The sequence below is a fragment of the Coenobita brevimanus genome, chromosome 70, assembly GCF_032717465.1.
Source record: "Coenobita brevimanus isolate Jiangsu-jjx chromosome 70, ASM3271746v2, whole genome shotgun sequence".
NCBI classification, from domain to species: Eukaryota; Metazoa; Arthropoda; class Malacostraca; order Decapoda; family Coenobitidae; genus Coenobita; species Coenobita brevimanus.
Window position 1 is genome coordinate 45653025 of NC_137023.1, and position 12489 is coordinate 45665513.

Here is a 12489-nt window from a genome sequence, read left to right on the forward strand (position 1 = left end):
CACACAGACACACACACACACACACACACACACACACACACACACACACACACACAATACAGTCTCAATCACACGCATTCATTTTGTCATTACAGTTACCCATTTCCACACCTAGTCACCACAAATAACGTGAGCGCACACACACACACACACACACACACACACACACACACACACACACACACACACTCAGAGAGAGAGACAGACAGACAGACAGACAGAGAGGAATGACTAACAAACAAAAACATAGTTATACGAGTACTCTTACTTTTTGAAACAGGAGACGAAGAGTTTTGAAATAATGTTCCACAAATCCTATTCAAATAAATATATTGATTTTTATCACACCACTCGTTGACGTAAGATATTATGGTGTGGCTACTGAATTTTTAACCCTTTCACTAAGATATCGTTTTTATTCTGTTCTGGCGACTCCAGACGATTTTCATTCTATTTAAGAATATTCTCTAGTCCTCCATGAGTTAAGGAAGACTGTCTAACACCTCTAGTTCTAAATGTCTCCTCTTAACTGTATGCAATAATTTGAAGGAGGTAAGAGAAAAAAAGCATTATCTGTTTGAAGAGGTTAACTTTAGTGATCGCTCTTTCCAATCATTTGAAGGAGGTAAGAGAAAAAAAGCATTATCTGTTTGAAGAGGTTAACTTTAGTGATTGCTCTCTCATCTAATGCCAGACGAGTTTATTCAGCTGTTACAGGAGCCTGGAAGTATTTATACGGTCACCAATATCCTACTCATGGTTAGAACTCTAAAATAATTGTCAGGAGTTAGCAAGGATTAAATACTATTCAGCTAAGAGTGAGTCATAGGACTGTGACAATGTTGAAGTCCATCAGAATTACGAGATACATGAAAACGCACAGTAAAGCAGTGCACAGGCCAAATGTAATCGATATCCAAGAGAAAATATACCTCTTTTGTAGACTGTATAGGAAGGGTGAGACCTATCCCACGCAAGAGAGAGAGAGAGAGAGAGAGGGCTGTGTTCGGGGAGCTTTCATGGTCTGTACTGTAGGTTGCGTACTCAGAGTCCTATTTTGACGGCATCGCTTGGTGATGGCAAAGATGAAGGTTACAAGACTATATAAAATAGGAACTAAATGACTTATTTTGTATTTTTTTTTATACTACCTGATAGTTTTATTTGGCACTGGAGTGACCATAAACTGGAGTGTTTAAGAATATATAGCTTTAAATAATCCCTTCAGTTATAGACATCATCCCGAAAATCAATCAGATCTTCTGTAAGTGGCAAGAATAACTTAAACAGTAAGTTATGTTAGATAGGGAGGTAATGGAAAATACCCCTGAACCGAAAATCGTCTGGTAGTTAAAAGAAAATGGTGAGATAAGACGGAAAAGAGGAATTATCAACTTCCTTTTCCTATCTTTTACTGTCTTTAATCTTCCTTGGTCCTGCTAAACCTGCCGTGTTTTTCAGAGTTCTAATTTATTTTATATATTCTTCATACTCTTTGTCTCTGTCCCCTTTACCTCATTCGCCATGCTCCAGTTTTCACACTCCTCTGTTCTCTTCACTTGACCTTTGTCCTCGCTCTCATTCTCCTTTTTTTTTTTTTTCCTTTCTTTCATTCTCATTTTATATATTTTCTTCTACAACCCTGATATTTTATGTGGGTCTCCGTCAATATAATCATCATCATCATCATCATCCATGACATACACACACACACACACACACACACACACACACACACACACACACACACACACACTCGTTATGTAACCAAGGATAGTTGCTTTGGAAAAAATAAGACAGTCGCGGAAAAACATGTTTTCTTCTCATAGTCTTTAGCAGCAAATCTCCATATAAGGCAATGTTTCTTAACCTTTTTCGGCAGCGACCCACATTCTGGAAATGAGGCAATTTCGGCGGCCCATGATGTCACAGTGATAAATTTCACCTGTAATTTATCCAGGTTAATACGGATGTTGGCAAAATACTTTTTAGGTAATATAACATGCTTACCTGAAACTTACTGTAACATCACAACCTGAAAAAAATATTGAAGAAACACTTGATACTAAACAAATTTCTTGGTACTTTATTGTTATACGTTCATATACCGTCAAAAATATGTATTTCTTTTTTTTATGCTTCCAGTTTGCATACGTATAACACACACACACACACACACACACACACACACACACACACACACACACCATTGTGTTCAGGGATTGCCCAATGGTTTCATGACGAGTTAGCTTGGCACCCAGGTAATATATCTATCTATCTGTCTGTGGGCACTTCGGATCCTTGGTGCCGTCACTGATGGACTAGAGCGGTAAGCTGAGACAGTCGTGACAGATCCGTGCCAACCCACGCGATGGCGTGGCCTCGGCTACCCATGTTTGAGTGACGACCCAGGGCTTAAGAATCACTGATATTGAGGGTGTGGCCCTTTTGCTGGTCAATGATTTTTTTTTTTTAATTCTTCTTGTTTATGAATCTAACTGACAGTACGATATACGTACGGTATATAAAGTATATAAAGTGGTGTACAGTAGATTCGAAACGATGATGATGATGATGATGATGATGTACTCTCCTTTGATCTGATTTTGGATTCTATATTTCCCACACAAGATGACTGGAAATAATAGATATTAAAATGATAATAACCTGATGAAGGGCTTTAGACATTATGATTTGATCGTATTAAAGGAGAGAGAGAGAGAGAGAGAGAGAGAGAGAGAGAGAGAGAGAGAGAGAGAGAGAGGAGGGTGGGGAGATGGGGCGTTGCGTAAGAGAGGAAAGGAGAGGAGGCGTGGGAGGGATAGAGAGGAGTAATAGGGAGTAAAAGTGTGAGGTGGAGAGAGGGCGAGGGACAGAGAGGGAAGGAGAAAGTAATGGTGGAAGAGACAGGTAGAGAGCTAGCTGGATATATATGTATATAGGTATGAATGTATATATATTATATATATATATATATATATATATATATATATATATATATATATATATATATATATATATATATATATATATATATATGTTGCGAGAGAGAGAGAGAGAGAGGATAGGGGAAAGAGATGCAGCAAGGAAACTAACGAGAGAGAGAGAGAGAGAGAGAGAGAGAGCAACAGGTGGCGGAGGTAGAAAGCGGAACTCCTGACATCGACGTCGCTTAGCCTTTGGTCTCTCTCTCTCTCTCTCTCTCTCTCTCTCTCTCTCTCTCTCTCTCACACACACACACCGTTGGTTAATTCTCAGTCGACCTTTGGTTAATTCTAAGCTTTTTTTTATTTGCTCAATCTTTTCATTAAATTTTTCCTTCTATCAATTATTATTGTCTCTCTCTCTTTTTCTGCCCCCCCTCCCTCTCACTCTCCTTTGCTTCATCTTTATTCCATCACATTCAGTTATTCTTTCACTCAGATTCATCTTTTTTTTCCTTCTTCCTTTCTTTATCAGTCATTCCTTTGTGTCTCTCTTTCCCTCGCCTTTCGCAGCCTACCCTCCTCTCTCTTTCTTTCCTAGTGTCCTCTGCTTTATGAATGCTTAACATGGTCTCTCTTTGAACTGCCTCAGATCAAAATGTCAAATCCTCTTACAATCTGTCTATCTATCTATTTGTCTATCAATCATCTGTCTATCAGTCAGTCAGTCATTCAATTAATCCATCAGTCAATCAATCAGTCTATCAGTCAGTCTATCAGTACGTACCTACCTACCTGTTCCCTGCCTACCTGTTTACCTATCTATCTACCTATTTATTTAATTATCTGTTTGTCTATTTACCTGTCTATCAGTGCCTAACCCCCAGAAATTTCTGTCCTTTCTCAGTAACGTTTCCTTATCTTTCGACATACCACCCTTCCTTATGTAGTTTTATCTCTTATTCCTCTTCTCCAGCATGAAGGAGAGAGAGAGAGAGAGAGAGAGAGAGAGAGAGAAAGCCAAACCATCTGTCGCCCCCACCAGCCATATAGTGTTCCTCGCGTCCATTACCCTCCCCCAAGAAAGCTGTCTCACTCAAATTGCTGCTCGGGGCCTGGGTTATAATTATTTCCTGTTGTGCTCCTTGGTTGTTAGCGGAGTGAAAGCCAGTGTTATTTGTTTACTTTTTTTTTTTTTTTTTTTTTTATAGGGGAACACTTAGACTCAGCAAAAATGGAATGTCTGGTTAGATGGTACTCGCGGCGTAGGTTACTGGAATTGTCTTTGCTACTACTCCTACTACTACTACTACTATGTTTTCTTATTTAATAATAATAGTAATAATAATAATAATAATAATAATTATTATTATTATTATTATTAACATTATTCCCTGCTACGGTTGTACAGTCGTTCTATTTTATCAAGGCAGTTTGGGTCGGGCTCTCTGGGACCTCACTCTGTTAGCTCTGTTGCCACATCGTCGCCACACACGTGCGCTCTCTCTCTCTCTCTCTCTCTCTCTCTCTCTCTCTCTCATATTATATATTAACTATTACTAATTGTATTTTCTTAATTTTTTCTCTTGTTTTTCTCTTGTTTTCTCTTGTTTCCACACCACCCCTGAGGTAAAAGTCTATAGGTGCGTTTTTTTTTTTTTTTTTTTTTTTTTATCTTCCATGGCGGGAGACTGACCGAGTATGACCCACTCACGCAGGGCTGTCCCTCGTGTCACCACCTGACAACGTCTCAAAGGCAACGCTGAGAAGTCTGATGAGACTGATACTATACTACAGCTTTCTTATTGAATTACATCTATACAGAGTGTTTAAAATTCATTTATAAGTAGTTACTAGCTTAAAATAGGAGAGTGAGAGAGAGAGAGAGAGAGAGGTGAACACAAATAATTACACGTGTGTCGGCGGCGATGTGACAACAGAGCTAACAGTGTGAGGTCCCCGGAAAGCCCGACCCAAACTGCCTTGATAAAATAGAACGACTTTTTTTTTTTTTTTTATAGGTGGAGTCAACTTTTTTTTTTTTTTAGGGGACGATTGAGATTCGGCAGCAAAAATTAATTCTCTGCCTTAGCGACCCACGTGTAGTCAATAGGCATCAATCTTAAGTTTTGTTTTTTGTTATTGTTGCCGTAAACATTTTCCATTTTCTCCCTCAGCCCGAGGACGTCATTTTTATCTTATTCTTGCTGGTGTCAAGCTCATTTTACTTCATAGGTAGAGGCTTTATAGTGAAGGGATAAACCAATGTTCTGCCTAACCCCTCCCCCCTCTCTAGTTTGTATGGTCTATATAAGGCAATATAATGTCGTCAGAAGATACCAAGAATGAAATTTACGTGACGTCGCCTGATGGAACAGACTGGGTTATTCACTACGAAAGGTTTTTCCTACGAAGGATGGAATCGTCTAATGGAAATAATAATAATAACAACAACAACAATAATAATAATAATAATAATAATAATAATAATAATAATAATAATGATAATAGTGTTAATGATAATGATAATAATAACAATAATGAAAATAATAATATAGTAATATACCAAAATAAATATTAACAATAAAAATAACAATAACAATGTTGATGATGATGATACAAATAATAATGATAATAATAATAATAATAATAATAATAATAATAACAACAATAATAACAACAACAACAACAACAGTAACAATAATAATGATAATAATAATAATGATAATAATAATAATAATAATAATAATAATAATAATAATAATAATAACAACAACGTCAACAATAATAAGTCATTACAGATAATTATGAAGGTGTTAGTGGAAACTACCTTCAACTCCTTCGTTATATGATGCCTCTCTGTTGCAAAAAGAAAAAAAAAAAGCAAGATTAGATTAAAAATATGATGTCAGATCATTGAAAGGTTTAATGGAAAATATTTAAAACCCCTCTAGTATGAGTTTTTTTTTTTTTTACGCCTAATAATATTTGACTGAAGCTAAAATGAAGTAAACAGGTCATCACATCAGAGAAATAAATTACCCCTTGGCTGGTGCGACTCATAGGAGGGAGCAGGGGGAAGGAGGGAGGAAGGAGAGGGAGCAGGAAGGAAAGGGAGGGAGTGGTGGAAGAGATGGGAGTCAGGGAGGGGGTAGGGAGGGAGGGGAGGGGTAGAGGAGTAGAGGAAGAGAAGGGAGTCAGGGAAGGCGTAGGGAGGGAGGGGAGGGGTAATTGGATCACGCCCTAGTTTACAGAGAGAGAGAGAGAGAGAGAGAGAGAGAGAGGTGGTTTTTATCATTTCTTTTTACTCACTCTTCGTGTCTTGAATATGCTGTTCGTTATTTTGGCATCAGTAGTTAACTTTCCACTACCTAGCCATTCACCTGTCCATCAACCCAGCCTTTCCCTGTCTGTCTGTCTCCATTTACTTGTCCGATCTCTTCTCTCTCTCTCTCTCTCTCTCTCTCTCTCTCTCTCTCTCTCTCTCTCTCTCTCTCTCTCTTTTTCTTCTGTCCATATTAAAAAAATAAGCAATCTCTGTTTGATTTTCCCATTCTTCTTATTTCAGAAAAAAATGAGATCGCACGCCCTGTTCTGTAAGTAGAAGTAATTTTTTTTTCTCTCAAAATTTTTAATGGATATGGATTCATTTGTCTTTTGTTTTAATTTTGTTCTGTTAATTCTTAACACGTTTATTCATTACTACATTTTGTTTAAGATTATTATTACTCCATATTTTTCATTCTTTGTATGTGAAACATTTAGTAGTCTACATATATTTCTCTTGCTTTATACACAAATTTAAAGAACTACAAAATCCTTTTTCATGAATCGGTTTAAAGAAAATTGTATATATTTTTTAGGGACTGATTTGTTTATTAATTTTCCTGTTTTATACAGAATTGGTAATTCCTTCAGCACGATGACGTCTTTTTTGCAATAATTTTCTTGCTTTTGACTAACGATTTTATTCAGCCTGAGAGAGACCTGTAGTACTGACGGGGGTAAAAAAGTCTCACCCAGGCTACATAAAATTGTCTAGTTGTGGTAAGAAATAAAAGACGTCCTGGGGGTGAAGGGGTTAACTCTACTTTAGCGTTATTTTCTCTTGATAATTTGTTTTTCTTCCTTCACGCTTTCCTCTTCGCTTTTTCCTTCCTGCCTGTTTGTATTTCTTCATCTGCTGTTTTCTTTTCTCCTCCCTCTTTTATCTTTTCACGGCTTTGCTTTCTTACCTCCCGCTTTCTCCGTTCTTTGTATACGCTTTCTCTCTCTCTCTCTCTCTCTCTCTCTCTCTCCTTTAACCCCTTTCATTTTTCCGCTAACCTGTTGGCTCTCATGTCTCTTCTTTCTCTTCTCTCTCTTTCTCTTCTATTTCCTTATTGTCTCTCCCAATCCCTTGCAAATCATCTTCTTCCCATCTATCTCTCTGACATTCACTCTGTTTATCTATCTTTATCTATTTATCTATCCATCTAAATCGGATTGCATATCTTTCTCTGTTTTTATTCAACATTCTGGCATTCTTTCTTCACATTTTTTTTCTTCCCTTCCTTCCCTCCTTCATCCCCCCCCTCCCTCTCTCTGTCTGTCTGTCTGTTTCTCTCTCTTCTCTCTCTCTCTCTCTCTCTCTCTCTCAGGTGTGGTGGTAGCGGTGTGGGTGGGGGCGGCTACCCCTCTCCCCCAGTCCCCCTACTCCCGGTCCTCCACGCTGTACCGGGATGCAACCCAGGTCTACCAGGAGGATCCCAGGTATGATAGATAGATAAACAAATAGACAAATAAGTAGGTAGATTGCTAGGTAGATACCATACCTACATATAAATAGATAGACAGACAGATAAACTAGTGGATTAAGAGAAAGACAGGCAGACAGACAGACAGACAGATAGATAGACAGATAGATAGATTGACAGATAGATAAACAGACAGATATGTACTCATAGATAGAGACTGACAGATAGAGATGGACAAACGGGTAGATACTTAGACAAAAGGATAAATAGACAGATAGATAGGTAGATAAATAGTTAAACAGATAGATAGGAAGGTGGGTAGACAGACAGATAGAAAGATAGAAAGAAAGACAGGCTGACAGATGAACATTCCCGGTTCTCTCATCTGTACTGGGACACCCCTAAGCTCCTTAGCTCCAGCAAGAGAAACCCAGGTATACTCTTGATAGACAGGTGGATAGACAGAATGAGAGATAGATAGACAGACAGTTAGACATACAAACAAACAGAGAGATAGGTAGATAGACAGAAAGACGCACAAACAGACAGAAAGACAGGTAGATAGACATACAGACAAACCGATCATGCTCCTATGATGAGATCTTGTTAGGTTAGTCTGTATACGTTTTGATAAAGTGGGTTGGAATCTCACTTCGTTAGTTCGGAACCTCAGAAGATAGGTATAGAAATCATTGATCGCGTCTGTACTGTACTTTATCATCATCATATTCATTTTTACTGTCATCATTATTCTTCTCATTCTCCTCCTCCTCCTGCACCCTCCTCGTTAGTAGCATTATCATTACCCTTCTAATCTTCCTCCTTATGACGATGATGATTATCATGAACATCATCGTTATTATCATTATCATCATCACCAGCAGCAGCAGCACCACCACCACACCACCACCACCACCATTTTCACCACCGTCATCAACATCATCATCATTATCATCATCATCGTCATAATATCAGTAATAATGGTAATAATCATCATCATCATCATCATCATTATCAACAACAACATCACATCATAATAATAAACATCATCATAATCATCGTCATCATCATCATCATCATCATCAGCAGCAGCAGCAGCTACAGCAGCATTTTCGTCATCATCGTCATAATCATCGTCATAACCATCATCATTATCATTATTCTCCTCTTCATCACTTTCCTCATGAACATCAGCGTCTGCATCATTTAAAACCAACTTTCCACTGTTGTAAGTGGGGACTGTAGGATGCAGAAACAGAAAAGCACACACACACACACACACACACACACACACACACACACACACACACACACACACACACACACACACACACACACACAAAACTGAAAAAGACTGAACTCTGTATATAGATGTAAATATACTTACAGAACAACCACAAGTACATGTAATTCCAATGTTACACACACACACACACACACACACACACACACACACACACACACACACACACCAAGCATGCATAAGCGCAGTATATAACTAATACGGTCATTTTCAACCTTAACATCTATTGTCACTATATAGAGACCGCAGTGTTAATTTCATCTCGTTATTTTTGTATTATTATTATAACCTTTACTCTCCCCTATACTGTTTAACCTTTCACGTGTCATGGCCTTCCCCCTTCCCCCTTCCCATCCTCTCTCCCTCTTTCCTCTATCCTTTCATCCTTCTCTCCTTCCCTCCCTTCTTCCATCCCTCTCCCTCTCCCTCTCCGTTCCATCTCAATACCCAATAAAATCGTTTGGCTAAGACTGAAATAAAATCTAAATTCTTTCAGTATCATGACGTCTCTTTATTAGCTTTATCTTGCTGTTCTCAGACAATTTTTTTCAGTTTAAAAAGGATTTCTCATAGTGAGGGAATTAGAGGCAGCTAAATATAATCATTCGGTGGGAAGCAAATATAATAAGATATAACATCGTAGTAAAGGGGTTGGTTTTGTATGTTTTCTGGAAGTGTTATCGAGAGAGAGAGAGAGAGAGAGAGAGAGAGAGAGAGAGAGAGAGAGAGAGAGAGAGAAAGGCCTAATGTAAACCATAACAGGTAACACAGTCCGTCCTAATTCAACATGACTTCAGAATGCCAACGTCTATATTACATTGATAATTTTTTTTTGCTTATTTTAGCCACCTTTAGATTGATTTAATTCAGCTTAAGCAAGACATTATTGACTGAAGAGGCAAGGTAAATTATAGCATGTATTAATCCCTTGACTATGAGGGAGGCTCCTAAGATTAATTTAATAGTCTAAAATTACCTAACGAGAACTAAAATAAAAATAAAAAGACTCTGGATGAAGTTAATACCATGCTCTCTCTCTCTCTCCCTCTCTCTAATCAGCCCCCGCACCCCCTTGTCTCCCCCAGGTACTCGATTCCCGCCCCCCAGGCTGACCAGTACGTGGCAGAACCACCCAAGTACCAGAAGAAGTACCAGGACGAGGATGAGGACGAGGACGAGGATTATGAGGACGTTAACACTATACCAGGTACCAAGATGAGAGAGAGAGAGAGAGAGAGAGAGAGAGAGAGAGAGAGAGAGAGAGAGAGAGAGAGAGATTTTATACAAGGAATAATACATCGAAGACTGGAAGCCTGCAAGTTGTTCTTTCCTGGAAAATATAAACCAAAGAGAGCCAAATTCAAGATCCGTTCAATTCGAGATGCCTGAGCACATTGCGTTTGAAAGATCGGAACACAGAGGCAGAGAGAAGTTTTTAAAAACGGTGAGATGGTTAGATAGATACATCGGTGGGCAGCTAGATGGAGTATAGATTGACAGATAGATATGTGAATAGAAAGGCTATTTTTGTGGTATCAGGATGTCCTAATAAAACTCGTGTAGTTTTTTTCCAAGTGCATCCAATCGCGGTTATGTATATGTAATATGTAACCAGTTTTCGAAAAGTAACTGTTAAAGAAATAAATTTATTTGAATTTTGTAAAAAAAAAAAAAAGTTTTCGCTAATCTTCCTCAAGACCTACCATGTCATAACATCCTCCCCCCCCCCACCCAGGTTTAGGACTGAATGAGACAGCTATAGCTTGTAGTCAGTATGGACTGTATATGTGCCCAGACAGTGACATTAGGTGTGTAATGCCGTTTGATACGCGCAGGAAGGTTGCTGGGCCTCATGGAATGGAATATCAAGGCTACACCCAGAACCGGACACATAGAAGAATAATAGCTGTTTAGAAGGAGTAGGATTTATGTGTTGACTTGAAAGACAGTGACTTGAAGAAGTGTGAAAAAAATTCCATGGGTATACTTGTAAAAATTATTCATTTTGTCATTGGCATTTTGATCCTGACTTGTGAAGACAGCTATTTTTACAGGTGTGAACTATTTACCCTAATGTAAAGTGTCTGTCTTGGAGTGAAAGGGGGTTACTTTGCGCCAAGCAGAATGTACTGCCTATGCAGAGAAAATTGTTTTGAAGACTTGGTGCGTGTTGGTGTAAAGTGCTTTCTGTTTGCGTGGTGGTTTACGAGTAAGTCTGCTTGTTATTTGTAAGAAAGGATGTATTAGATGTTGGAGGCTATGGCGGCATATATCTTGGAGGTGCTTGTCTGTGACTTAGTGATACTGTTACGTGTTTCGTTGGGCTGAGAGGAGTCTGTGGCGTGGCTGAGCGTTGTTACTAAGGCTTTACAGTTTTTTGCTCTCTTTGCGTTAATTTCGTTGTCAGTTTCTTTGTTTAATTGCTGTAGCCTTGTGATGGTATCTTGTGGGTGTGGGAGAGGAGAGTTGCGTCTGAATGAACTGCATTGTTGGATGAGGTAGGCGGCAATCGCCGGTGAAAAGCTTGGCTTGCAGTGTCTTCTGTTGCCTCGTTTAAAACAGTGTTTACCTGAGTTAAGTATGATGTTAAATTTCGTAAATATGACTGTTAGTGTCGCTGAAGGATGTGTTGCTTAGTGTGCTGGTGTTACGAGTATTCGTTTCTTCGATAATTTTTGTCCGGTGTGCTTTCTTGTAGTTTAAGTGATGTGTGAACGCTCTGGTTTAGTGTTTATTGCCATGGTGGTAATGACAGAGTGATGATCTGAACGGAGTTTGGGTTCCGCACCCCAGGTGGTGGAGAGTGAAAGTGTGGGAGAACAGAATGTGATGTTCTAGGTGTGGTGAGGTGTCATAGAGAAAGTATATATTGTCAAACTGTAATGCAGTGTCGAGGCATCGGCGGCTGTTTTGACAGATATCGTACCAGACAATGACTTTTGAGCTGGAGCACCCGACGATTACAGAATTAGGTGTTTGTGTTACGGGGAGGAGTTGAGGGTTGCATTGCACTGGTACTACCTGGATATTGTCAGGGGAAACGTAAATGTTGAAAAAGTCAATTTCTTGCTTGTAACCAGATTTGACACTGACTTTTTAGAATGAGATGTCATTCTGGAAGAGTAATTGTGTTGTCTGTGTTGTGTCTTTTTAAAGGACGGATGAATGAATGTAAGTAAGAGGGTAATTTATCCCTGTGTAAAAAGGCGTAGGGAGGAGCTGTCCCCACGCAGGAGACGGTGCCCGACCTGGCTGACCGAGATCCTCGTCGCTGAACACAAGGAAGGCTGGGGAGGTTTTGCTCCCAAGCCAAAGTCGTAGTTGCTTCTCCTTTCCTGGTGCATAGTGTCACTACGGGTAGGCTCCTCTCCAGCGTCAGTTACCATAGAAATAATGGTAGATGTTGATGATTAGTGTCACTGGGATTTGTGTGTTGACGTGAAGGCTTTTATTTTGAAAGCCGTGCAGGTTTAGTATAGACACTATAAAAAAATACTCGTATTCGTGATCAGTTTCTGCGCATTTG

General features: G+C 39.0%; 1 protein-coding gene across 1 annotated transcript in view; it reads left to right on the forward strand.

Moving 5' to 3' along the window:
• Positions 1–7551: 7551 nt before the first annotated feature.
• The window catches only part of LOC145406328 (uncharacterized), a gene marked incomplete at its 5' end in the record, with an annotated part of 9009 nt that continues 4071 nt past the window's right edge, over positions 7552–12489 (forward strand). Inside the window, 2 exons of the mRNA XM_080277490.1 lie at positions 7552–7676; positions 10049–10170. Of these exons, the coding sequence (XP_080133616.1) occupies positions 7552–7676; positions 10049–10170 (247 nt within the window). The remainder of the gene's footprint in view (positions 7677–10048; positions 10171–12489) is intronic.